This window comes from Vidua macroura, chromosome 15 (genome assembly GCF_024509145.1).
Source record: "Vidua macroura isolate BioBank_ID:100142 chromosome 15, ASM2450914v1, whole genome shotgun sequence".
NCBI lineage: Eukaryota > Metazoa > Chordata > Aves > Passeriformes > Viduidae > Vidua > Vidua macroura.
This window is the reverse complement of record NC_071585.1, coordinates 17,531,667-17,558,303: the sequence shown is the minus strand read 5'-3', so window position 1 is coordinate 17,558,303 and position 26,637 is coordinate 17,531,667. Positions and strand designations below refer to the sequence as shown.

Genomic DNA, 26,637 nt, shown 5'->3' with positions numbered 1-26,637 from the left:
AAGCACCAGGAGAGAGGCGAAGGAGGACAAGATGTTAGAAGTGGTGTTGTCTCCACCTTCTTACAAGTCAGTCATGTGGCAGCCTCAGAAACACCTGCGGTGGGTAGGAATGGTGTCTGGGATGCCGTGGTGTGAATGGGACATCACACTGCCCGTGTCACACACCCTGCCCTGTGCACAGGAGCTGGCCAGCCCTGCCATGTGCTCACAGCTTTCCTCCTCCACCAGACCCTGAGCTTCGAGAGCAGGGCAGCTGCCAGAGCTCCAGCTCCTGCTGCTCTCTGTATTTATGGACTCCCAGAGGTGTCAGCCGCTCTCGAGCAGAGTTAAGCCCCCTGTGCCCACCCTGCCCTGGCAGCCCTGGCTGCCCCGTGGCACCGCACCCCTGCTGCAGCAGCAACTCGATGCTCAGCCCGGAGGGGCTGGGGATAACATTACCGAGGTAAAATATAACAGGAAATCTTGCAAATGTCCTTTCAAAACAACAGCGAGTGAGTAATGTCATTGGGCCAGCGGTCAGGAGGGGACAGGGTTTGAAGGTACCCTGAGCCTGCCAAAGGACAGGCGTGGGACAGGGGCAGGAGCCAATGAGCGCCGGCTGGGCAGGAGCCACCCCGGCCGGGCGACCGCCCGCCCTCGCTCTCACGTTGCAGCTGCCTCTGTTTGTGGATGGCAAAATGTTGTAAGGACCGGGCAGTGAGAGGCAGCGGCAAATGGGGCTCCCCCGAGTTACAACATCCGCAGCCGCCGGCGGGTCCCCGCCAGCCCCCCGCCTGGTGACACTCTCTGCTTGGCACTCGCGTGAAATGGGGGACTGCCGTGGTGGCCGCTCTCGCTGGGGACGGGGAAAGGCTTTGTGGGCTGGCAGGAGCTCTGTTGGCCCGTGGCTGGGTGAGCTGGGGGGCAGCTGAAGGGGAAGGTGTCCCCAGGCTCCCCAGAGCCCTGCCCCGGAGCGCTCTCCATTCACGCGCGCTGCTCGCTGGGGCCCCGCTCCCCGCGGGGCACAGCGGTTGGCAGTGCCATGCCCAGGGTTTTGCTGAGTTTCTCTGCCTGGCTCCTTTCCACGAGCTCTGCTTTCCCTTCCCCGCAGCCCTGCTCAGCACTCGGCTCAGCCTTATCCTTCACCTGAGATCACGAGCACAGGGACAGAGTGTTGCTTTCCCTCCACGCTTTCTGTGCCTCATTAGCTGTGTGCACCTGGGAGCTCCTGTCTCCTCCTCCTCCTCCTCAGCTGGTGACAGGAGGGCTCTGTTATGCTTCATGGCCAGCAAGGAGTGAAAGTCTGATGTCCTCTCTGCCACAGGGCTGAGTGACTGGCCCCTGGGGCTGGAGGGGACCTAGGAAACAAAAGTGGATTTTGAGGGCAAATGAGTGCTGGGTGGGCTCCTGGCTCTGAGATCCCGCTTGTCCAGGGGGCAGGGCTGAGCCTCTGGTAGTTCAGAGGTTGCCACTCCTGCTCCAAGCTCCCTCGTCATTGTGGGGTGATGTCCCACTGTGCCACAAAGCCCTCCGGCAGGCACGGCTGGACACCAAGGACACTCTGCCTGTGCTGTGGCACAGCCCCCCAGGCCCCTCTCTGCAGCACACCTGGCAGAGTCCCTCCCCCTGTGCCACCTGCCAGGCTCTCTGCAGCTCTTTCCCTGGAGCAGGGGCTGCTGCAGCTCCGTCAGAGGAGCCTGTGGCCAGCACTGAGGGCTGGAGGGATGCACCCGTGCAGGGGGATGCTGTGCAGGGCTGCAGCCTGCCCCACCCTGCAGCCTGCTGCTCCTCTCCCGAACCACGGCCTGGAGCGTGCTGTGGAGGTAAATCCACACAGTTATTGCAGGGAAAACCTGTGAGCACACAAATGTGGTAGCAAAGGAGCAAGGAGGGGGTTTTGTGGATGCATTGTTGAAACAGATGGGGATTTCCTGGAGCAAGAGGCAGAGCCCAGGCAGTGGAGGGTAGGGAAGGCTCCTGCACGATGGCTCATGCTGCCCACCAGCTGTGTGGGCCGAGCAGGGGACCAGGATGCCCATTGACTCCTTATGGCACTTTCAGTGACTCATTTGTCCACAGAAGCAGCACACCCACAGCAGCTGAAGCAGCTTGTCCTCCTCCCCAGGCTGCTCTGGCACAGCAGGGCCAGCCGGCCCCTTCTGCCTGGGGATGAGAGGCTGGCAGCAGCCCAGGGCACTCGGCTCATCCTGTACCTCACTTCATCTGGGGGAAGGAACACGCTGTCAGAGACCTTGCACTGCTCTTCCTGCACTGCCTGACATCCCAGCCTGCAGCCCGAGCCTGCCCCTCGCTGTTCCAGGGTCGGTGCCCCCCGTGCTGCCCCAGAGCAGCCTGGCACAGGGCACCAGCCAGCCGTGGGACCGGCAGGATGGCACCATCCGCTTCGTGTCCCTCGTGTCCCTTTCACTCCGGCTGAGCTCGGCTTTCCCACAGCTCTGGCAGTGCTCGCACTGTGCTGGCAGTGTCTGTCACAGCCCATCCATGTCACCCCACTGGCCTCTTGCTGCCCCCCTGCCTGCCAAGCTGCCTCTGGTGCTGGTGGTGCTGCCTGGGCTCCCTTCACTGCCTGTCCCTGCCTGCCAGGACAGCACCAGGAGCTGGGCTATCTCCTGTATCCCCACCATCCTGCTGCCAGGAGGAGTGAGGGGCATTGGAGTGGCTGGCTGAGACCCAGGCTGGCCTCATCCTCCTCTGCTGATGGCTCTGAGCAGGGTAACTCCTCCTGCCTCTCCCTGGAGGCTGCTCAGAGTCTGGGTGCCTCTCTTCCTCTCTCTGTTTTAACTGCCTCATCCCAGAGACGTGCCATGGTCACCAGAGCAGATCCTGGTCCTCCTGCACCAGCAGAGCTGGCCGAGGCAGTGAGCAGTGGAGGGAGACGCTTTGGATCTGCAGCACTGCTGAGCAAGGACTTGCTGTTCCCCAAGCAGCTGTTGCTGGCAGGGATGTCCATGGGCATCTCCTGGCTCGTGACTCCCAGCCTGCCAGCCTGGCTCTGTCTGTCCCTGGGCCTCCATGTCGCAGCACCCCCTCCTCCTTTGTCACCAGCTCTCCTCTGAGCGTCCCCACAGTGACTGGCCACCACTGTCCCCAGCTCCTGCAGCCCTGCCTGGGCACGAGTGGTGGGACAGGGCTGGTGCTCAGCCCCTGGCACCCCCTGAGCACAGACACTGCAGCCAGAGCAGAAACCCCTCCACAGGGGTTCCCCCCTTGCCAGGCTGGCGAGCAAAGCCACCCTCAGCACTCTGGGGAGTCGGGGGCTGGGGGCTCAGTGGGGCTGGCTGGTGCAGGGTGGGCAGCAGGCACTGGTGCATCTCCCAACCTGTGCAGGCTCTGCTGTGCTGCTCCTCAGCGCCTCAGCACCGTCTCCCTGCGCAGGAGACTCTTCAGCTCCAGCCAGGGCTATAAATAAAACCACGTTCTTTTGTCCCGCCAAATAGGTTCTCATTGATTTTACCTATTCCTCCTCCTCCCCCCGAATCCCTTTGGAATGTGAAGTCAGCTGTGGAGGAGCCTGGGGAGCCGCCAGCCCGGCTGGGGAAATGCCACCCCCTCCAGCCCCTCTTCCTGGGAATAGCTGCTCTCCCCTGGCTCTCCCTCTGAGCGGGCGGCACCGCTGGAGGAGAGCAAACGAAGCTCCCTGGTGGAAGTTTGCCGGCTAATTATTTATTAATGTCCTGACAGTGCAATCGCCGGCAGCCAGGCAGCCCCTGAGCCCCAGGAGAAGGATGAGGAGGAGGATGGAGAGCTCTGCTGGAGGGGCTTTCTTGCCGAGGAGCTCGGGGTGAGCTGACACCGCTTCGGTGTCCGGTTACCCACGGCTGAGGTAAAGGGGGCCCATCCCAGAGACCCTGGGAAGTGCTGAGCGCTGGTCCCAGGGTGGCCCCAGTCCCTTGTGGGGCTCAGCCCCCCCCCAGAACAGGCAGCGTTTGGATGCTGACTTGCTGCGAGCAGCTCCTCTGCACACAGGAGCTCCCCGTGCGGGGATAGCAACAGAAATAATGCAGCAAATCACAGCTCGCACAGCCTCCCCGGCACTTGAAAGCATCTCGAGAGCTTAAAAAGCTGCAAGATGCTCTCATTCCCATCCTCTCCCTGCTCCTGTGCTTAGAGGACGGGGGGAGCATCAATTTCCCCGGCAACGGGGCCCCGGTTGGGCTGGGCGGGCGCTGCCCGCACGGTGCGGGAGGCAGGGCAGCCTCGTGCTGCCCGAGCGGGGCTCCGGCTGACTCATCGCCATGCAGTATGCAATTACCACGGCAAGTGCAGGCCCCTGCTGTTCCGCACAGGTATCTGTGTCAGCCAGGGCTATTTCCAGCTCTCCCCGCACTCCCGGCTCCGGCGAGAGGTAAGAACGCAGCCGCCTCGCTCCCCCGCCTGCCACAGGCACGGGCACGAGTTTCCCGGGAGCGGCGAGCCGGGGATAGGGGGGTTGGAGATGGCATCCCAACAGCCCGAACTGCACAACCGGGGGAGGAGAGAGTGCTGTGCCATTCACTGCCCACGCGTTCCGTGGTGCTGAGGGCGCAGGCTCCGGCTGGCACCGGGCAGGAAGGATTTAGGGCCGTTATTATCAGTGCTGGTGGCGCTGGAAAAGGAGCAGCAGGGACGGGATAAAGCACAGTTTGAGAAATGCTCCGGCCTGGAAAGGCAGGGGAGGGGAGGGACCGGGATAACGGGAGTGCAGCAGTGAGTGGCAGCGCCTTTCCCTGATGGAGCAGATAACCGGAGCTCCGCGGGTCAGCGGCTCTGCCTCCCCATCGGCCATCGAGTGCCTGCCATTCCCCAGCAAGCTGTTGAGCCAAACTGCACTCAGAGAGCGAGATTTTTGCATTCCCGAAATGTTTGCCCAAGATTTTGCTCGCTGCTTTTCCCTCTGGTTGCCGTGAGCTGGAGCTGGGGAAAGCCTCAGGTGTTGGGCACAAGGATGGAGCTCTCCAGCCACAATCCTCGATCGTGGCAGGGGTTTTACAGCCAGGGCTGTCCCAGCAGGGCAGGAGCTGCAGCCCTGTCCCCGAGGCCATGAGCAGAGGCAGCTTTGCCATCACACCAGTGCTCAGACTGGGAATGACTGGTGTCCCTTCCTGGGAAGCCCGGGTGGGATGAGTCTGCCCAGGGGGAGCAAGCCCAGCCTTGCACGGCCTTTGGGGGTTTTCCCGGGGTGCTGGAGGTTTGCTCACCTTCCCCTGGAGGGTGTGATATGGGAGGAGCCTCCTCGTGTGATGGAGATGTGCCTGGCGTGGGTCTGGCCAGGGCGGATGTGTGACATGCCTGGAGCCCCCAGGGTGCAGGCTGTGTGGCAGGGAACATTCTAAATCCGTTTTCCCTGCTCTGAGTGTGAGCTGTGTTCACCTCTCACCTGGGCTGGGGTGGCTGGGCCTGCTGGGGGCCGGTGTGGGGGATAATGGAAGAAGAAGGGATGGATACATCCAAGGGGCTGGCAGGGCTCTGTGCCTCAACATCCCTTTGGCCTTTGCCTGACCTGTGCCCACCAAAGCCTGGCCCAGGAGGGGGTGAGGCCACAGCCAGACCTGTGCCCCTGCTCCAGGTGCCAGGCTGAGAACGGCACCCAGCGCCTTTGTCCTTCCCACAGCCGACAGCAGAGCCCTCAGCACGGGAGAACTGCTATAGTATTTCACTGGAAAAACCACATTAATCATCCTCAGCACCGCCTCCCCGGCCTTTGTCACAGTTTGGTGCCCCAGCACCGGTTTGAAAGCATTATTTATTTTTAATAAAAGCTGATCTAAAGAGCGGCGTTGGCGGGATGATAAAAATAAAAATGCAGTGGTTGTCACAACTGTCAGCATCCCTGGGAATGGGGTCTGGCAGTGCCCGGCTGCCTTCCCCTCCAGCCTGAGTGGCTGCACAGGAAGGGAGGGAGCAGCCACCAGCACGTGCCTTGGGCAGCCTCTGCGCCAGGAAATCAGCTCCTGCTCCTTATTTTAATACACAGGTGCACTTCTCCAGTGTATTTGTAATTTTCTAAATGTTTAGCAACTTTAACTTCATTTACTGCATGAATAAATGAGCAAATAGGACATATACAAATGTTGGGAAGTAAATTAGCTTAAGGCCCTTCATTAGAAGAACTATGTGTTATTAAAACATCTGTGTTGCAATGTGCTGATATCACATTAGCAACAGGAATAAGAAATCCCGTTTATCCCTAGGAAACTAGATTTTCAGGGCATGGATCTGGCAGCGTGTGCCAGGGCTGAGGCTGTAAACCACAGTGCCTGGCAGCATCTCCGTTTCCCCAGGGAGCCCTGGAGAGTCACGGGGCAGCATTCCATGTCCCAGGCTCCAGGGAGAGCTGAGAGCTTCATCCCGAGGCCGTGCCTGGAAAAGTCTGCCTGCACTGCCCAGCCCCAAGGCAGTGTGCATCGGGCAGGGGAGAGGCAAGCGTGCAGGAATTGAGCAGGAATTGAGCAGGAATTTTGCAGGAATTGGGTAGGAATTGAGCAGGAATTGTGCAGGAATTGTGTAGGAATTGTGCAGGAATTGAGCAGGAATTGAGCAGGAATTATGTAGGAATTGAGCAGGAATTGTGCAGGAATTGAGCAGGAATAGTGCAGGAATTGTGCAGGAATTGAGCAGGAATTGAGCAGGAATTGAGCAGGAATTGAACAGGAATTGTGTAGGAATTGTGCAGGAATTGAGCAGGAATTGAACAGGAATTGTGTAGGAATTGTGCAGGAACTGTGCAGAAATTGAGCAGGAATTGTGCCGGAATTGAGCAGGAATTATGTAGGAATTGTGCAGGAATTGAGCAGGAATTGTGCAGGAACTGTGCAGGAATTGTGCAGGAACTGTGCAGAAATTGAGCAGGAATTGTGCCAGAATTGAGCAGGAATTGAACAGGAATTATGTAGGAATTGTGCAGGAATTGAGCAGGAATTGTGCAGGAACTGTGCAGGAATTGTGCAGGAACTGTGCAGAAATTGAGCAGGAATTGAGCAGGAATTGTGCAGGAATTGAGCAGGAATTGAACAGGAATTATGTAGGAACTGTGCAGGAATTGAGCAGGAATTGAGCAGGAATTGTGCAGGAATTGTGCAGGAATTGAACAGGAATTATGCAGGAATTGAGCAGGAATTGAGCAGGAAGGATGCAGGAAGCACACCTCACTCACTTCCTGACCATCTCTTCTCTTTCCATCACTTTTCCTTCCGGCAGACGGGAGCAAAGCTTGACTGGGGGCCCTGGGAAGAGCCCACCCCAGCTCCTGCACATCCCTGCTGCTGAGGCTCTGCCTGCTGTGGCCAAGCTCGCAGGTTTCTCTGCAGAGCAGGGTCAGGGAGCTGCTCCAGGGCTGCTCCTCAAGCTCAGGTTTCTCCCTGGCTCTTCCCAAGGAGCTCCATTGCGCAGAGCCCCGTGAGCAGCAGGGCTTGAATGCTGTCTGGCCGAGGCAGAGCACGGCCGTGGCTGGGACAAAACAAAACCAGCATTCACGGGCGGTCATTGAAATTCCCAGCAGCTGTTCCCTCCCAGCACACTCAGGTCTGCCCTCCTTTGCTGTCCTCAGGCACTTCCAGGGACATTTTCCTGGGTTGCAGAGGAACGAGTTCACCCATGACCAGCATCCCTCCTCCTCCTGCTCCTGCCTGAGAAAAACAAGCCCTGGTGGGGTGGCACTGCCTGGTTCGGTGGGTCATCCAGGACCAGCTGGGTGCTGCTCGCTGGCAGGACACCCCTCGCTCACCGGCACCCCCAGCCCCTGCCCCGCGTGTCCCACAGCCCTGGCTCCAGCTCATCCCCATTTCCTCGAGGTGCTGCCTGAGCCGCTGAGGCCGAGCCAGGCTGTGGGGGCGGCTGCCCAGCCTGTCTCCAGCACCTCCCCACAGGGCTGCGGCCAGAGAACCCCCGGGACACCGGGAGAGCCCTCGGGGATGGGGCTGCGGGCCGGGCGCAGCCACGGCGGCCCCACGTGAGGAAGAAATTGCTCGGGCACATGTTTTGGTCAGGTTGGGTTTAACCCCAGCCCTGCCTGGCCCTGGGGCAGGCAGGGGCACGCCGGGCACGGCAGCAGGAGCCAGCACACTGCGGTGCCTGCCAGAGCCTGGCAGCCGCTCGGGGAGCCGGGGCTGAAACGCCGCCTGCAGCCCCGGCACGGCTGCGAGCACAAAGGAGTTTAGTGGCCTCAATTTAATTCCCATTTGGACACGGAGGGAAAAAGATATAAAAGAGGGAGAAGGAGAGCAGAATCCCGGATCGGCGATGGGATGGGATGGGATGGGATGGGATGGTGAGCTGCAGACACATGGGAGGCACGAGGTGCCAGGGGTGAGGGATGGCAGAGGGGGTGTCATCCCCCTCTGGATGTGCCCAGTTCCTGTAGCTGGAGCCACCAGAGTGAGGGTGCACCAAGCACGGAGCTTCCCCATGCCAGGAAATCCATGGGCTGCCAGGAGAGTGCCCCTCTCCCCCGCCTCTCCTCACCCAGGGTGTCCCTGGGGCTGGAGCACACCCAGCCAAAGGAAGGCTGGCAGAGGGAAGGTGCCACTACAAGCCCTCAGGAGCCAGGGCTCCGATTTCAAAAAATAAAGTGAGGTTTTCATCTGTATTTGCTTAGCAAGGTAATGACTTTATTGCTGATTTGATGCTCCTGTCCCTGATGACTCAGGCACGAAAGGGGAGAGCTGATAAGAGTGAAGAGGCCCGGCCAGAGGGAGCTGGTGGCTGCTCTGTGCCTGGCATTCCCTGCCTGGATCCCTTCCAGGAGATTCCAGAGATGCTGTCAGCTCTGGGAGCTGGACTGTGGGCACGGGGAGGGCAGCAGCTCGAGGAGGTGAAAGCAGCAGCAGCAGCCAGCCCTGATAAGAGCTGGGCTCTGCCCCGTTATGGCTGTGGGGAAGGCACCAAGAGGAGCACAAGGTATTCCATACTTGGTGTTACCTGCCCAGGGCATGCTGTACCTCTGGCCTCATCCTCTTTGGGAGGAACAAAGCTCTCTGGTGGGGAGGAGAGGAGATATCCCCCCTCCCTGGCACCCCTCTGTGCCTACCCCCTGCCCCTGGGTGACTGCTGAGGCCTGGCAGGCAGCAGGAATGCCCCTCCTTGGAGGATTTAATCACTCCCAGAGCAACCCAGCTCCATTTCTCCATGGCAAGGAACAAGCTGATGTGTTTTGCCTGAGGTAACTGCTTTAGACTGGGAGGGCAATCCCAGCCCCACTGCTCCTTTTTCCCCCCAGCCTGAACAAGAAGCTGGGCAAAAGACACATTTTCTTTGCTGAGGAGGAGGTTTCTCCTCTCCTCCACCACTTGTTCCAAGTTTGCCAGTCCCACAGAGACATGAGCAGAGCTCTGTGCAGCTGGAGGGTTAACATCTCAGCTCTTCCAAATAAATAGAAAATGACCCAGTTTCTTTATTTTCCTCTTTTCCCAAAGTCCAAACACCCAAAGAATGAGATGGTAAGTGGAAGCCACAAATAGATTTCATGTATCCTGGCAGAGCTGAGAGATGAAAGCAGGGAAAACAGCTCCTGCCTCCCCTGCTCAGACCTGGGAATGGTGCAGCACATCTTGCCAGGGGTTGGTTTCCCTGGATCAGCAAAGCAGGAGAGGTTTGGGGTCTGATCCCAGCTCAAATCCTCATCCCTGGGGGACCAGGCTCTTCCCGAGCTCTCCCCAGCGCTGCTCCCATCTGCCTTGTTCCAAGCATTAAGGTGAGTGGCAGAACGTGCCCAGCCTTCAACTATTCCTATCACGTCCCATCTGGAGACAGAAATCTGCCTGCTGGCTTCACAATTAAAATTGAAATGATTTGATTATGGGGCTTCATTAGTAAAAACAAACACCAGGCAGCCTCCCTCGCTCTCCCCCCACATCCCCGCCCAGCCGTTCCTCCCTGGGGCTGTTTTAGGTAAATCCCAGCCGGGATGCGGTCGGGCTCACAAAAGGCTTCGTGTCTGCAGCTTGTAGCTCCTGTCGGGAGCAGCCGAAAAGAGGCAGATTTTAGACCCACAAATCTCCTCCTTTGGGCGGAGATGAAGGAACAGCCCCGGTGGCTCCTGGGGCTGCGTGGAGTGCCCGGCACAGCGGGGAGGGGAGCAGGATGCTTCCCAGCCCCTCTGGGTGCTTGTAGACCTTTCCAAGGGGTTCCCAGAGCTCTTGGGGCTCCTGCCTGGCTCCATCCCCTTCACTCCGTGAGTCTTTGCAATGGGGGCGTTGGCACCTCCACACCAACCCGGCCTTGTTGCTCGCTCCCTTTTCCTTCCCTGCAGCTGGAGCATCCCACGGGAAGGGCTGAGCAGGCTTGGAGCAGGCTCGGAGCAGGCATGGAGTAGGCATGGAGTAGGCTCGGAGCAGGCATGGAGCAGGCATGGAGCAGGCATGGAGCAGACTTGGAGCAGGCTCAGAGCAGTCTCAGAGCAGGCTCAGAGCAGTTATGGAGTAGGCATGGAGTAGGCATGGAGCAGGCTTGGAGCAGGCACAGAGCAGTCTCAGAGCAGGCTCGGAGCAGTTATGGAGTAGGCATGGAGCAGGCTCAGAGCAGGTTTGGAGCAGACATGGAGCAGGCACGGAGTAGGCACAGAGCAGGCACAGAATAGGCAGAGAGCAGGCTTGGAGCAGGCTTGGAGCAGGCACAGAGTAGGCACGGAGCAGGCTCGGAGCAGGCTGCCCGTGGTGTGTGCAGATGCTCCAGTCCCTAAAGCATCGGCAGGTCTGGGGGAAGCAATTCAATTAACACTCGGGGCATTGGGAACAGGCTGTGCAGGCTGGGAGAGGAGGAATGCCAATGAAGGAGGGCTCGGGAATGCTGCTGGGTTAGGGTGCACTCCCAGGGACTGGTTTTCTCCAGTAGTGGCAGGACAAGGGGAATGGTTTCCAACTGACAGAGAATAGGCTTGGGTTAGATGTTAGGAAAAAACGGAAGTGTCACCAAGCCAGTGGCACTAACAGCATTACTGTCCTACCCTGGCTTGCCTTATGGGCTAAATCTTTAACCAGATCAAGGGTTTAACTTTATCAGTAGCTGGAAAAACGTGGCACCACTTCCCTGGGGCAAAGTATCTTGAGCCCTGCAGAAATGCCTTTTCCTGGGCCTCACTCCTTTGGCATGGGGACCCATGGGATCCTCTGGAGCAGGGAGCACCCAGTGCCCCATGCCAGACCTGGGCTCCCAGCTGCTTTTCCCTCCAAAATCACAATTTTCACAGCCCCGAGGAGCTGGCACTTCCCCAGTCATGGACTGCCCTCCTGGTGGGCAGTGCAGGAGGGAAGCCACCTCCGAGCAGAGGCTTCTGTGTCCCCTCAGGGGAGCCCCCTAAAATCCCCCTGCCAGCCCCACCAGCTCCCCAGCCTGGAAAACCTTGCACATCCCCTGCCCAGAGCAGGATGATTGATTATTGTTATTAGAGGTGGAGAACAGTTTCTGTGCACAGCCAGGTGGTTCAGGAACAATTCGTCACCCACCGGCGAGGGGGGCTGGGCTGTCCCTCTGTCCCTGCCAAGGTGGGAGCTCTCTGCAGCCTCGGCAGGGTCCGAGGTGGCTCCGGGCACGGCCGGATGGAGCCCAGTCTGATGGGCACGGGCAGTGGCACAGCCGCAGGGCAGGGCTCCCACCTGAGCTGATCCTGCACCCCGGGGCATCCCGCGGGGTAAGGAGGTGGGACGGCAGCCCCCAGCCCCACAGCACCCCCAGCCCCACGGCAGGGATCCAGCCCCATGGCAGGGATCCATCCCAGCCTCATGGCAGGGATCCGCCCCAGTCCCACGGCAGGGATCCAGCCCCAGCCTCATGGCAGGGATCCCTCCCCATGGCACGAATCCAGCCCCATGGCAGGGATCTATCCCCACGGCAGGGATCCACCCCAGCCCCATGGTAGGGATCCATCCCCATGGCACGAATCCAGCCCCATGGCAGGGATCTATACTCATGGCAGGGATCCATCCCCATGGCACGAATCCAGCCCCATGGCAGGGATCTATTCTCATGGCAGGGATCCATCCCAGCCCCACAGCAGAGATCCAGTCCCACAGCAGGGATCCATCCCATCCCCCCGGCAGTGACCCATCCCATCCCCATGGCAGAGATCCCGTCCCATGGCAGGGATCCATCCCATCCCCACGGCAGAGATCCATCCCATCCCCATGGCAGGGATTCATCCCATCCCCACGGCAGTGACCCATCCCATCCCCACAGCAGGGATCCATCCCAGCCCCATGGCAGAGATCCCATCCCCACGGCAGAGATCCCATCCCATCCCCACAGCAGTGACCCATCCCACCCCCACCGGAGAGATCCCATCCCACGGCAGGGATTCATCCCATCCCCATGGCAGGGATCCAGCCCCATGGCAGAGATCCCATCCCCACGGCAGGGATTCATCCCATCCCCATGGCAGGGATCCAGCCCCATGGCAGAGATCCCATCCCCACGGCAGAGATCCCATCCCATCCCCACAGCAGTGACCCATCCCACCCCCACGGCAGAGATCCCATCCCCACGGCAGTGACCCATCCCATCCCCACGGCCGGGGTGATCCCCACCCCCTGCCCCCGTGGCGGTGGTGCCCTGCCCAGCGGAGGGGCAGGGAGGGGATGCCGGGAGCACGGGCAGCCCCCGGCGCAGGGGGGCTGGGGGCAGTGCCAGGCACGGCTGTGCCAGCCCGGCCCGGGGCTCAGCCGGCAGCGCCGCCACAGCGGGACACGGCACAGCCGGCGCGGGCGGCGAGGGGGGGCCGTAATGACGGTCCAGCTCAGCAAAGGTAGCAGAGCATGAAAGCAATTTCACACTTTATTAGACAATTCAGGTGCCAGCTGCACCGGCCTGGAGCGAGCGCTGCTGTTCACGGCTCCCCTCCTGCTCCGCAGCCCAGGGCTCGCTCTCCGTGGGGCTCAGCCCTTCCTCGGGCCACGCTGGTCCCAGTGGGCACACGAGGGGCCAGCCAGGGTGGCCAGGGGCTCGGGCTGCTCCTCGTGGGCCACCATGGGCAGGTGGCAGGGAACATTGCGGCACAGGCTGGCTCTGCTGGGAGCCAGCTCAGCCTGGCAGCGTGGGCAACTCGAGCTCCGTGCCTAAAGCCACTCGGGCTGGCTGTGCCCTTCAGCCCACGTGGCCACCCTGCTCCTCCTGGCTCCCCTCTCCGAGCCTTTTTGCCCTCTTTCTGCACCCCGTGGTGAGGGGATGGCTCTGGGATTGGGGGCCTGGGCTTGGGGCTTGTGGCAGCTGCCTTTTCTCACATCTCCCTCCCCCGGGGTGCCCCAGCAGAGCCAACGGGCACATGGCCACCTGGGCACTCAGCCATCCTCCTGGCATCCCGGGCTCTCACCTGGGATGTGTTTTGTGGCCCCGCCGCGTCCCCAGGGAGCAGCAGGCACACAGAGCAGAGCCGGAGCTGCCCCGTCCTGCTCCCGGCACGTGGCCGGGCTGGCACCCGCGCCCTGGGGACACAGCCGTGCGCTGTCACACCCCGCAGGTGGACAATATCCAAATGCCTGCACGTCCAGGATATGAATCAGCCCGGACAGGAGTGCAGCAGCCGCTCAGGACAACCGGAGCTGCCCCGGAGGCTGCTCTGGCAGCCAGGCAGCGCCGCTGCCAAATTCCGTGCGGGCTGGCCCCGCTGCCACCTCCAGATCAGCCCTGGCCACGGCCAACCCCTGGCCTGGCATTCATTTCCCTGTTTGCACGGCTCTGTTTTCCCGGTGCCAAGCCATGGCACGGTGGCACCGGGCCAGGGCCGTGCCTAACCTTGACCTGGCCTCCTGGCGAGCAGCCGGCCCTGCCCAGCTGTCCCCCCGTGCCCCCAGCCACAGGCATGTTCCACCGGGCCAGCCAGAGCATTCCTCCCGGGAGAGCCTGTCCTTGACAGGCTATTTAAAGGCACACTTGTGCCCTTTATCCCCCCTCATGTTTGTGCTGGAAGAGCCCCGTGCCCTCCCGTGACTCCAAGAGGGCACTTCCAGGCCCAGGGCAGCAGCGGTGCTGGGTGAATTCACGGGAGAAGGGAGGGATGCAGGCACCCACGTCCTGCAGCCAAGGACCAGGCCCTGTCCTGGGGACAGACCCCGGGGTAAGGTCCCCTGGCCATCGAGGCTGGCAGCAGGACTGGGGGAACAGCAGAGCCCAGCTCACCCCTTGGCACCCACAGGCTGGAGGAGCCACATGAACTCATTTCCCTCTTCCTGCGGGATGTCCAGCCAAGCCCTGACCACCCCAGCCCTGACCACCCCAGCCCTCCTTCCATGGGAAGATCGGGGCCCAGGCAGCAGCGGGCTCAGCACTCCGTGTGCCACTGTCACCTTTCAGCCTCTGAGGGGTCTCCACACCCCGAGGGCTGTGGAGCAGGACCTGCCTGACTGCTGCCATGGCCTGGCACGGGGCTGATTGCTGGTGCACCCCGCCGAGCTGGCAGGAAGGTGACTCTGGAGGGAAACCTGACCTGATGGGATTTGATCAGGGATGGAAAAACCCAGAGGAGCCACCTGCAGGGAGCTGGAGGGGTGAGCCCTGTGGCTGCAGGGCTTGGGCTGGGTGGACAAGCACAGACACACGGCCCTTGCCCAATGACCCCCGTCCCCCAGCCTACTCATTTTCCCTTGCTGAGGAACCCATCAGCCTTTCCCCAGGCTGGGAGCATCGCCAGGACACGTCCCCAGCTCTGGCACTGCTGTCCCCTCCCAGGTTTTGTGTAGGTGAGCATTTCCTCGGGCCTTTCAATGGCACCTGGGCAGAGGTGGCTGCCCCCCAGCCACCCCACAGGTACAGGTAAAAGGAGGGTGAGCCCCACTCTGCCTCAAACCAACCCCAGCCCCACACAGGGGACACAGGGCAGTGCCTGCGGCTGTCCCCACCCGCCTGGCACCTGCTCAGGGTTGGGTGAGGACGTGCCAGCCCTGCCCTGCTGCCCAGCCCGCAGCCACGGCTGCACTGGGGAGCCCGCGGGGAGCCCGTGGGTGGCCGGGCGTGCTGCTGCCCCCGGGCAGGGCAGGGCAGGGCGCAGGGCCCGGCGTGCCAGCGCTCGCCAGCCGGCGCGGGCACCTTTGATGCGTGCAGCGCCAGGAGCCCAGGGCAGCCGGGGCGACGCCAGCCGGGTGCTCCACTGGCCTCGGTGAGGGATGGGCGGCGTGAAGTGCCAGTCCCGGGGCGCTCCTGAAGTCCCCTCTGGCACCATGGCAGGGCTGCCCACCTCAGCCCCATCAGCATCTCCTAGCAGAGCAGCCACGGGGAAACTGAGGCATGGATACCTCGGGAATGGCGGGAGGGGGGCTCTCTCCGCTCTCAAACCGAGCCTTAGGTCAGGACCAACACGGATCGATTCTCCCAAAAAAAACTCTTCCGTGGCACCTGTGTCACCCCGCCGGGGATCTGTGAGGGTGGCAGGGGGGACTCGGGAGTCCCGGGAGTGGCGGTCTGGGTCCCCCTGGGTCCCCCCGGGCGGAGCCCCCGCAGTCCCGCACCAGCGCTCCCGGGGCGAGCCAGCGGCGCTGGGCGCTGCTGCGGGGCTCCCTCTGGCGGCCGCAGCCCAGCGCTGCCACAGGCGCGCAGAGCCCAAGGCTCAGCGCTCGGGTGCCCCGGCAGCCAAATTCTCAGGTACCCAAATGCCCAGTTTCTCAGGTACTCAGATGCCCAGGAAGCCAAATTTTCAGGTACTCAGGTGCCCAATGCCCATCTGCCCAGTGCCCGAGAATCAGGCACTCAGGTGCCCCGGCAGCCAAATTCTCAGATGCCCAGTTTCTCAGGTACTCAGGTGCCCCGGCAGCCAAATTCTCAGGTGCCCAGTGCCCAAGGCTCAGCACTCAGGTGCCCCGGCAGCCAAATTCTCAGGTGCCCAGTTTCTCAGGTACTCAGGTGCCCAGTAGCCAAATTCTCAGGTGCCCAAATGCCCAGTTTCTCAGGTACTCAGATGCCCAGGAAGCCAAATTCTCAGGTACTCAGGTGCCCAATGCCCATCTGCCCAGTGCCCGAGAATCAGGCACTCAGGTGCCCCAGTAGCCAAATTCTCAGGTATTCAGGTGCCCAGTTTCTCAGGTATTCAGGTGCCCAGGTGCCCATCTGCCCAGTGCCCAAGACTCAGGCACTCAGGTGCCTAGGTAGCCAAATTCTCAGGTGCCCAGTTTCTCAGGTACTCAGGTGCCCCAGTAGCCAAATTCTCAGGTGCCCAGGTAGCCAAATTCTCATGCACTCAGGTGCCCAGTGCCCATCTGCCCAGTGCCCAAGGCTCAGGTACTCAGGTGCCCAGGTAGCCAAATCCTCAGGTGCCCAGTTTCTCAGGTACTCGGGTGCCCAGGTAGCCAAATTCTCATGCACTCAGGCGCCCAGTGCCCATGTGCCCAGTGCCCAAGTGCTCAGGTACTCAGGTGCCCAAGTGCCCCAGTGCCCAGGTGCTCAGTGCCCAGGTGTCCGAGTGCCCCCTGCCTGGCTGAGGACCCCTCTGCAGTGCTGCACCTTTGCTGCTCAATCCTGCTCTAACCAGGGACGACGCTGCCTCATCACCCCAGGACACATTTGTCACTTGCAGAGATTTCAGCAAATCCCTGGATAACTGCAGCCACCTGCCCTCACTCCCTGGTGCTGCTTTGCTTTGTGCCAACACACACACGGGACCTGGCACCCTCACACCTCCCGTCAAAAGGTGCCTCCCAAGTGCCATCCTCGTGCCCACGTCCCTGGGCCGTGTCCCCCACGTGCCTCCCACCACCTTCCCAACCGGGGGCTGCCTCCCTCCAGCATCTCCTGTGAGGTGTCCTGGGGTGCTCGGGTGCTCACACGGGCAAGCTCCAGCCCGCGGGGTCCTGCACGGGGACGGTCACCAGGTAGCTGGAGGGCACGTAGCCCCTCTGGCCGTTCACCTCCACCAGGCTCCACTCCGTGCTGCCCTTCTTGTCGTGGGGCTCCAGCAGCACCACGGGCTGCCCTGCCTGCAGGCTCACCTCCTGCGGGCTCCGGGCTGCGAAGGAGAAGCCGGCGACCACCTGTGGGAGGCAGGGAAGGAAGGAGGGAGGGAGGGAGGGAGGGAGGGAGGAAGCCCTTGCTGGAGCTGGGAGTCAAGGGGGGAAGGATGTGGCAGCTCCGAGAGGGCAGCACAGCAGTGCCACGCATGGAGGGGCTGGGCACCCACCAAGGACCGTTCTCCTGCCCTGTCCACCCTGGTCCCAGCAAGGGGGACAGCTGGAAAAGCAGGTTCACCTTCCCACCCACACCAGGGCTAGCAGGGAGCTGGTGGGGTTGCTAGAAATGGCCCCGGGGATGTCCCCCACTCTCACCTGGAATGTTGGGGTGAACGTGGCCACCTGTGGCCTGGGAGCTTCAGGGGATGCGTAGGAATGTCTCCTCCTCTCTGTGCCACTGTCCAGGGCCAGCAGCTGCATCACAGGCTGCTGCACTTGTACAGGGCTGTAGGGCCGGAGTTTTGCAGCAGGGACAAACCCTCGGGGACCTGCAGGACATGGACACACACAGGTCATGGGGCCCTGCTGCCTGGCACACGCAGGACTGGCTGGGGGAGACAGGAATGACAATTTGGCTGTTGCCTGGCATGGCACAGCAGCCCTGTCCATCACTAGGGGATATCCAGGAGAAATCCCTGCCAAAAAAGGAATTCCATATGTTTCTGTGTGCATGGATTCTCCTTCCCCAGCCATGACGCTTCCCCTGGGGAATCAGTCAGGGCTCCTGAACCTTAGAGCTGATGGCAAAGCTCAGGTGGCCTTGGGCTGAGCACAGCCTGGAAGGGAGCACCAGGAGACCACGGCCTGTTGCTTCATCCAGGATAAGGAAATGGTTCAGGTGAATCTGGCCCTGGTGCCAAGGTGAGGAGAGGCTGCCCACAGTGCCCACAGTACCTCCAGCATCCACCAGCCACCTGCTCGTGTTCCCCTTGGTGTCTGCATTCTGCAGCAGAGCCACGATCTGTCCCCTCAGCAAGGTCAGGTCCAAGTCTCTGCTGCCGCTGATGTTGCTGGTCACTTGGTAAAGCTTGTCTGGGCCGTGCTTGCTCACAAGGGAAAGGACCTTCCTCTCCTCAGCGGGGGTCAGAGCCTGGTGGGGAGCACAGGGAGACACAGGAGCATTCCATGAGACCCTCCAGGTACACCTGCTCTCCCTTCTGCAGGATCACATCCCAGGGACAGGTTAAGAGCAGAAACTCCTTCACACCCCCTGCTCCACCCCCAGTTTCAGAGGTGAGTGTCCAGAACCAGCAGAGCTCAGCTGTTTCATCCCTGGTTATCCCCAGCTCTCAGGGGCTGTGGCAACCCCCTGGGCCCCGTTCTGAGCCAGCCTCCCCACCAAGGGGATTTTCTGCACTGGGAAGCCACAGTCCAATCTCTCTCTTTATCCAGCTGGCCTAAGCCGTGCCCTGCCCAGCCCCTACCTGTGTGCCAGGGCTGGGTGTCACAGTCTCAAAGGCCTGGCAGAAGGCATGGAGCTGAGCACCCGACTGCTGCAGGCTGTCCTCCACCACCTTCCAGAAGCTGGGCAGGGGCATGTGGCCATGGGGCAGCTGTGGAGACAGACTGGGATCAGGGAGAGCCCTGAGAGAGGAAGAGCTCTGGGCAGGAAGAGCAGCAGAAGGGAAGCAGGAGGGAGAAAAGGGCTGAGAAAGCAAGAGAGCAGACCTGACCACTAAATTCACCTTGCACAGGGGATCAAAGGTGCTCCTCTCTGGCTTTGAGCTGCACCTTGTTCTCCTCCTGGTCCTGGCTCAGGGCTTCTGGCAGCCCTCACTCCCCGTGTTTACAAACATCAGGCTCAGAATCCTGAGCAGTGAGGAGTTCTGGGGCATCCCCTGGGGATGGGGCTGGGGGAGGCTTTCCCTAGCCCAGGAGCTGCCTTTCTCCTCCCTGCCTTCCTGGCACAGGGCTCTCAGGAGCTCACACTGATCTCTCAGACTGCAGCACATCAATAAATTACCAGTAGTGTCCACAAACAGAAAGCAGGACAGTTTCTGACAGTGCAGAAGAGAAAATTTGGCTTTTCCTGGGCAGGAGTGAAGGGAGATCCTTACAAATGCTCCACAGGGAGCTGTGTGTCTGCAAGGGCAGGTGGGCCACAGCAAACCTTCAGTGCCCTGATGTCTGAGAGATCTCCCAAACCTGGAGAAGGCAGTTCTAGCTCAGCTCATGTGCCTGAGGGATCCCACTCACCTGCTCCAGCTCCTTTTCTGCGTGGTGCAGCACCTGGGCAGCCAAGTCCAGCTGCAGGGCGCTGAAGGAGCGCAGGATCTGCCCCAGGAGCTGCACGGCCACCTGGTTGAACTGGGGGAGCTCGGCCACCAGCAGGTCATTGATGGCCAGGTAGGTGTTCATGGCTGCCTCCTCATCGTAGCTCACGCTGCCCATCTCGCTCTTCCTCTCCTGGATCTCCTCGTAGTCCAGCAGCTTGTCCAGGCGCTTCTTGACCAGCTGCTGGGGCCCCTCCAGCATGTCTGAGAGGCTGCAGAGGGGCTGCCACACCAGCCTGTCCACACGCCGCTTCTGGGAGGTGAGAGAACCCCAATTTCCACGTGAGCCCCCCAGACAGGAGCAGCTGCCAGCACAGGGGCAGGGGGAAAGAGGCTTGGGGCTCTGTGGAGGGGCTTGTGTGGAGTGAGGAGCACCTGGGACATCTTTCCCTGAGGGCACACAGGATGCCAACCAGCACAAACCCTTGGGAGGGAGCCCGACACAATTCCAAACGCGTGCTCCATGGAAACAGCTGGGCAGGACCCTTGAATGGCTCAGAGCAGCCTCAGCTGAGTCTCCCCTGCCCAGAGCCCATTTAAGAGCCCTCTGCCCCTGCCTTGGGGTGTTCTGGTGTCCTCCCCACCTCCCTGGAGGCACATCAGACACACACCCAGCCCTGGATGGGCCAGGGGCTGTGCTCTTGTTCTGTCCCTGCCCTCCCTTCTTCCCTGGAGCTTCTCCCTCTCTCCACGTGCCAAGGACTGCAGATGGATCCTGTTACTTGCTGCTGGCTCTGCCTGCTAAGCTGGGCTCTGGGGGACTGTGAGGACACTGGGATGCCCTCAGCTCCTGGCTGCCAGCCCCCACTGTGCCCTGGCAGAAGGTGGGAGAGCTGAAGGAGATGCGCAGGGCAGGAGCACTCACAAACTCGGGGAAAACGGTGCTCTGGAGGAGCTCGGAGAGGCGGCGATGCTGCTGGGCAGGTCCCTGCTCCATCTGCAGGTCACACTGGTGCGGGCTGGGCAGCAGGAACGCCTGCAAAGGAGGCAGCACCACACTCCTTTACCTCCTTCCCAACAATCCTGCGTGGGCAGCCCTTGTCAGTCTTTTCTGCAAGGTCTTTCCAGCCCAGGAATTGCTGCTGAACCCTCGGCCACTTCCCGAGGCTTTCCTGTAATGCTGTCTGGGGATTGCGTGTTTCGCCAGCACTCAGGCTTCCATTTTCCTCAGGTGCCCCAAGGGATTTCCATGAGAAAATCATAGCAGCTGCTGACCCAGGTGATTTCAGAAGGGCAATTTGTTGTCAGGACTGATCTGGGGACATTTCTGCCTGATACACATTATTAAAGAAGGAATTCCCAGGCTGAACAACACCCGGCCTTTTCAGTCATTTAAGGCCTTGAAATAATGATAAGTTTAAGGGTGGATTATTCTCAAATGACACCAGTTCAGACAGTGTTGTCAAAGCCGCAGCTTTGGTTTAAACTCCCCTGGACCTGAGCAATCCTTGGATGTTGTGCAACTCCCTGACACAACAGCTCAGCTGCAAATCCCTGAACATCCCCAACAGCTCCAGCTTTCCACAGGGCTTGAAAGTATTCCACAATCCCAAGGAACAGCTCCTGAGGGGATGGGGCCAACCCCTGGCCAGTGGTCAAGGTGTTACCTCTAAGTGGCCCAGGTAGGATGCCACGTTCTCCTTCAGCGTGGCCACACTGGATGCCACACACTGGAACTTCTCTTCCAGGTCGTCATATTCCTTGTCCTCGGTCTGTACGGAGAGAGGCAGCTTGTCACCAGCATGGGCAGGGCTGAGGCCCATCCCTGGGGGCTGAAACAGCAGCCAGGCACCTGCCTGGAGCTCACAGGGCAGGGCAGACCCTGAGGGGCTCCATGAATCTGGGAAAGGGCCAAAACATTGGTGCAGGCAGCAACAAGGCTCATGGTGTGGTCGTGGTGCTGGGGAACACTGGGCTGTCTTTCCTACTGCTGGGGGGCCCAAGGGTCCTGCAGGTCCCTGGGGAGCCAAAGTGCTGCCCTGCAATGCTCTGGGGTGGGGAATGAGGCGTGGCCCTGCATCCCTGCATCCCTGCTATCCCACTGCTCCTTGGCACGATGGAGGACCAGGAGGCAGCACCAGCACCCAACCCATGCCGACCCTGTGCTCCTCATCCTGCTATTGAGGCACTTCAGGAGCGGAAAAATGCCCCAGAAAAGACCCGAGGAGGGGCAGCAGGTGCCCGGGGTGCAGGTGAGGGCTGCCCACCTTGGCCACGATGCCAGCCTCGTGCATGAGGAGGCGGCTGAGGCGCGTGGTTTTCTTGGCGATGGAGTGGGTGTTGAGGCGCGCCAGGCGGTCCCGCAGCGTCAGGTGCTCGGCCTTGTTGTATTTGGTTGCTGCCTCAGGTGGGAGGACACAAAATAAGGGGGAAAAAAAGATCAGAAGAGGAGACTTCATGGCTGAGCAGGCAAGGAAGGTGAGCAGCACAGAGGCTGATCAGCAGGATAAGCACAAGCCACATCAAAGAAGGAAAGGACTAGGAAAACCAAAAAGAAAGGCGAGCTCCATCTCTGGAGAGCCTGATTTCTCCTATCCCCAGGGCAGGACTGTTATTCCCAGTTCCCCAGGCCCAGGAATGTGGACAGACTGGTTTTGTCATCAGCCCCTCCATGCCACCCTGCTCCTGCAGCCTTTGGGTCTTGCCCAGAGTGGCATTTACAGGACCAGAGCAGTTCCAGGAGCTGCCTGCACAGAGTCTGCAGCTCCACCAGGCAGGATTAAGTGGAGGGCAGGAGAGTTTTGAACTGATTTAAGTGGGAATTAGTGCCCAGGAGACCACTGGGGTTGGGCTGGGTGCTGTGCCCCCCTCCTGCACCAAGCCCCTGGCCACTCACCCACTTCCCTGCGCCGTTTGTACTCGTTGATGTTGGCATTGACCTGGGCCATGGCACGAGCCGCTGCCTGCAGGGCTGAGTGGGCACTGGCACTGCTCGGGGTGTTCTCCAGGATCTTCCCCAGCAGCAGAGGGTATTTGGTGACCCTCTGCACGGGCATCACCAGGAAGAAGCTGAGGTCTGATGCGCCCGTGTGAGGCCTGATGGAGAGGGGAATTGCTCAGGGCTGGTGTGCGGGGCTGCCTTCCTGCCCTGCTGCCCTCCACAGCTTCTCTGGGAGTGTTTCTGGGAGAGAGCAGCCCAGATGTTGTGGGGCATTCCTGGCTGTTACCCTCCAGCTGCAGGGGGACTGTCCCTGCCAGCCCTGAGGGCAGTGCCAGCCCTGGGTGGGTGTCCTGCCTCCCTGAGCAGCGCTGTGCTTGTCCAGCCCTGGACACAGATCCGTGGGCAGCAGGGAGGGAGGGTGTTGGCAGTGTCTCCCTTCCCACCCACAGGAAGGCATCCATCTCTCTTTTGGGAATCACATCACTTGTGCCCTAAGCAGCAAATCCCAGGAGCTCCTCCACTGCCACTCCTGCTTCTCCTGCCTCTGACAGTTTTTGTGACCCCTCTGTTAGTTCAGGTGTCCTGGGACCAGCCTGTGTCTCTCTGGTCAATGTGGGGAGGATGTGCCCTCCCTGGGGAAGGCAGCAGCTGTGGATGTCACCCATCCCTTCTTTTGGGATCCATCATAAAAGATTCTGAACCAAGGGTCCAGGACAGGCTGCCAGGGATTACACCAGGAAATGCCACAGAGGTGGTGGCCATGATATGACACCCAGCCTGGTGACACAGATCCACGCAGGCAGTTTGTCCTGAGAGGAGAAGGGCAAAGCCAGGATGTGAAACAGGGACAGGGAGGTGGTGGCTCGGCAGCAGGGACCTACACGGTGGCATTCAGGGTGTCCAGGATCTCCTCCTGCAGCCGGGGGTCCCTGCGGTAGCTCTCCACCAGCTGCAGGGCATGGTCATAGCTGGCACAGTAGACCTTGTAGACAGTCTCCATCTCCTCCTTGAACTCCTGGAACAGCGTGCCTGGGGAAGGAGAGTGGGGCTGGAGAGGAGGGTCCTTTCCCATGGGCTCAGAGAAGGCAGGGGTTTATCCCCAGCCTGCTGGAAGGACAAAGCCAGTGGTGCAATGCCAAGCGTGCCAGGGCAGGGCTCTGCCCCCCGGGCACCCTGCTAAGCTGGGCCTGGTGCTGTCCCCATCGCTGTCTGCAGGCTGGGCAGGTCAGCCTTGCCCCGTGGGTGGGCATGGTGTGGTGGCACCAGCGCTTCCCAGAGCCAAGGCAGGAGCAGGAGGTGTCAGGGCAGGGGGCTGGGCTGGCACATCCCCCCACATGGGTGGGCACGGGGCAGCCATTGGCACTGCACCACTTACTGATGCAGAGCAGCTGCTCCTGCCCCTGGCCAGCCGTGGCCTCCAGCCCCTTCAGAAACCGTCTGGAGACATGGAGGATGTCGTCGGTGTTAGAGAAGAGTCCTTCCAGGTCCAGCTCAGGCAGCTGAAGGGAACAAAGATGCCCCAGGCTAAGCCAAATATATCAGAGATGGAGCAGGTGTTTTAGAGGCACTGCTGGTGACCTTCTACCTGCCCCACGGGACACCCCAGTGAGTGATGCTGTGTTTCAGGAGGCTTTGGGAATGCTGAGACCTGACTGGGCTCCCAGGCAGGACAGGGTTAAGGTCATTGGGTGGCTGTACTGCAATGTCCATCCTACCCCAGAGCCTGACTGGTGAGGGGGAGCACAGGAAGGTGGGAGGAGCACCTGCAGTGATTTGGGCATCTCACAGCTCTGGACAGATTCACCCTGCAGCCCCTGGGCAGGGGGTGCCCCGTGTCACCTGCTTCTCCTGGAGGTGTGCCCGGATGTCGGACATGCACAGCTGCAGGTTGTGGACGTAGCTGGCCTCGGTGCTGATGAGCTCCTCCACGGCCAGCCGCTGGCTCAGCTCCATCCTGTCACAGGGCATCACCTCGTAGACGGCCTCTTCAGCCTCAGCTGCATCCCCAGAGCCGGGCTCTGCACTCGCCATCTCTGCAGGGCACTGCAAGGGTGGCAAAGGCAGCCCTGGGACTGGTGCTCTGGTGCCCAACCCAGCTCAGTGCCCGTGCTCCCTCCCCTGTGCCCCACAGCACATCCCCAGGGACACTCAACCCATCTGCACACTCCAGAAGCAGAAAACCATAAGGTGCTGCGAGGCAGGAGCAGGCAGGCTGCAGACACCCACGTGTGGCAGGCAGGGACTTGCCACACACATGTGCCCACGCTCCGGTGACCACGTGTGGGGCTGGGGTGCAGGCAAGGAGGCCCCCAGGTGCCAGCAGGGGCCTGGCAGCTGCCACCCAGCACTGGGACTGTGTAGGGACCCGTCCCCATGGGCAGGGCAGGGTTTGCCACCTCCGCTCCAGCTCCTTGCTGCCAGGGCCAGTTGTTCCCTCCCTGCCTTGGCTGCCGGTGCCTGGCACCCTGCCTGGCATTCAAGGGTCCTGTTCAAAGTACAAAGAGTGGTTCTGCAGTGCTGGAACAAGAGATGTTTCTGTGACAGCAAGAGCTGCTTTAAAAGCCACTGGGATGGGGGAGAAGTGGGCAGAGCTGCTGATGCCTCTGCCAGATGCACTGGCAGCCCCTGGTATGCAATGCCAGGGCCCTGCGTGGCACAGCACGCTCTCTTCTCCTCTCTAAAATCCGAGATGATTCCTGATGTTTTCTTCTCAGGAAACACGCTCTGCTCTAACTGATACCAGGGAGGATGAGCAGCTCCCAGAGCATCACAAACAGTGCTTGGCTCCTGGCAGGAAGGCCTTGAGAGAGAGAGGTGTGGCACAGGCACAGCTGGGCTGTGACCAGACCCCGGCCGGGCAGGAATGCGGCCAGGCTCCCGCCTGCCTGCGGAGGAGGAGAGGAGCAAAGGCAAGGCAGAGGTGGCAGATAAAAGCCAGATGGCACAAGCAGCAGCACAGACTTTGCCCTGCCCTGCCTGCCCGGCCAGTGCCAGCCTCCACAGCCAGACTGCACCATGCCAGGTGCCCACTTTGGAGGCTGCAGCCCCTCTCCCTGTCCCCGCCGGGTCCAGCTAACAAGTGGATGATGCAGCTGCGAGCCGTGGGCAGGGCCAATGTCCCCTCCTGGCACACGCCCACTGCTGGGCTTGGCACAGCAAGCGAAGTGAGATGGCATTGGACCTCCACTTGCCCGACAGGGGTGTGTCACCCTGCCAGCTGTCACCCCTGCCCTCTGGGACTTGGCTGCCTCCCCTGCCTGTGGCATGGCATTGGCTACGATGGGACATGGGGAGGAGGAGACTTTTCTGCACCCCTCTGGGGGCTTCCGAGGTGTCCGGGCAGGATTCCCATCAAGGACCAGTGTCCTCTGCCTGGGGCGGCAGCAAAACCCCGGTTCAGTGGAGGCAGGTGGAAAGGCCCGATCTGAGACACCCCCCCTGAGCCCTGGAGGGGTGCCCTGCAGCTCAGGGCATGCCAGCACTGGGGTGTCCCTGGTCGCTGCAGCAGCATCCCCAGAGCACTGAGCTGCTCTGGGGGGCTTCCCCAGGCTGCAGAAACCTCGTCGTCTCCCCTCACCCCCCTGGTCTGAGACCTCAGCGGGACAAGAGGACAGTGCAAAACAGAACCGCAGCATTTCTGGGCAGCATTGGAGCAGGCAGACAGCGCAGGAGCAGCTTTCGTTTCCCCAGCTCCCCCTCCCAGGCAGCTTCCCGCATTTGAGCTGTCACTGATGCCTCGGCGGCTGCCAGCATCCCTGTCCCTAAGGGAGACTGCCAGCATCCCTGTCCCTAAGGGGGCTCCGGGCATCCGTGTTCGTAACGCGGGGGGCTCCGGGCATCCCTGTCCATGACGGAGGGGCTCCGGGCATCCCTGCCCGTGACGCGGGGACCGGCCCGGCCCTCCCCGACACCCGCGCACAGAGGTCGCCAGCTCCGGGCCCTCAGCTCCCACCGCGCCCCAGGAGTGTCACCCCCGCTCCTCAGCCAGCCCAGCCTCGCCTCTGCCCCCCGAAACCCGCGGCCCCGGCTCTCACCTGCGGAGCGGGCGGGGTTGCGCAGGTCGCCGTGCCCGGCCGCGCTGCCGCCGCTGCGGGCGGTGACACCGCAGCCGCACCGGGCGGGCACGGGAGGGGGGGATCCCGAGCAGGGGATGACCCCGAGCAGAGCTGATCCCGCCCAGGGGGGCCCGGCCCCGCCGGTCCCGGCCGCGGCAGCCGCCGCCGGTCGGTCGCAGGCTGAGCGGGGCGGTCCCTGCGCACGCCCGGCGGGCGGGGGGGGCTGGCGGCCGGCCCGGCTGGCACCGGCTGGCCCCGAGCGCACCGCCCCCGCCGGCACCGGCACCCGGCACGGGCTCCCATCCGCGAGAACAGCCGATCCCCCGGTCTGTATCGGCCCCCGGTGCCGCCCTCGTCGTCCATCCAACCCCCGGTGCGCTGTGCCGGCAGCAGCTGCGCGTGGAGGGCAGGGGACACACCGGGAGAGCAGGGGACACACCGGGAGAGCAGGGGACACACCGCCTCACCCCTGACACCGATAACATCCCTGGCATTGTTGTGGCTCCGATGTACAGCCCCAGCGATGCCCC

At 61.5% G+C, this 26,637-nt stretch overlaps 1 protein-coding gene and 1 long non-coding RNA gene across 4 annotated transcripts; one reads left to right on the top strand and one right to left on the bottom strand.

Moving 5' to 3' along the window:
• The first annotated feature begins 15,406 nt into the window (after positions 1-15,406).
• LOC128815043 (uncharacterized) lies at positions 15,407-16,268 on the top strand. Of its 2 annotated transcripts, XR_008439540.1 has the most exons (5): positions 15,407-15,604; positions 15,674-15,721; positions 15,822-15,885; positions 16,057-16,112; positions 16,190-16,268. It is a non-coding gene; the product is annotated as an uncharacterized LOC128815043 (long non-coding RNA). The 2 variants fall into 2 exon arrangements; XR_008439539.1 differs by lacking the exon at positions 15,674-15,721 and having other exon boundaries at positions 15,775-15,885.
• Positions 15,681-26,240, bottom strand: ARHGEF37 (Rho guanine nucleotide exchange factor 37). 2 transcript variants are annotated; one of them, XM_053991434.1, is made up of 13 exons: positions 26,087-26,239; positions 23,892-24,095; positions 23,428-23,551; positions 22,934-23,081; positions 22,008-22,207; positions 21,379-21,509; positions 20,779-20,883; positions 20,037-20,147; positions 19,095-19,424; positions 18,323-18,451; positions 17,793-17,988; positions 17,214-17,386; positions 15,681-16,922 (listed from the first exon to the last, which is right to left on the bottom strand). In XM_053991434.1, exons 2-13 carry the CDS (start codon positions 24,081-24,083, stop codon positions 16,713-16,715), a joined length of 2,049 nt encoding a protein of 682 aa, XP_053847409.1. In that variant the 5' UTR covers positions 24,084-24,095; positions 26,087-26,239; the 3' UTR covers positions 15,681-16,712. The 2 variants fall into 2 exon arrangements, with proteins under 2 accessions (XP_053847409.1, XP_053847410.1); XM_053991435.1 differs by having other exon boundaries at positions 16,837-16,922; positions 17,813-17,988; positions 26,087-26,240.
• Positions 26,241-26,637: the final 397 nt, after the last annotated feature.

Bases quoted from the DNA above. Each gene is read 5' to 3' on its own strand.
- ARHGEF37 (XM_053991434.1), bottom strand. From the start codon at position 24,083: ATGGCGAGTGCAGAGCCCGGCTCTGGGGATGCAGCTGAGGCTGAAGAG. The intron at 22,208-22,933 runs GTAGGTCCCTGC...CCTCTCCATCAG, and splicing joins GACACCCTGAATGCCACCGT to GCCTCACACGGGCGCATCAG. The intron at 20,884-21,378 runs GTGGGCAGCCCT...CTCTCCGTACAG, and splicing joins AGGCTGGCATCGTGGCCAAG to ACCGAGGACAAGGAATATGA.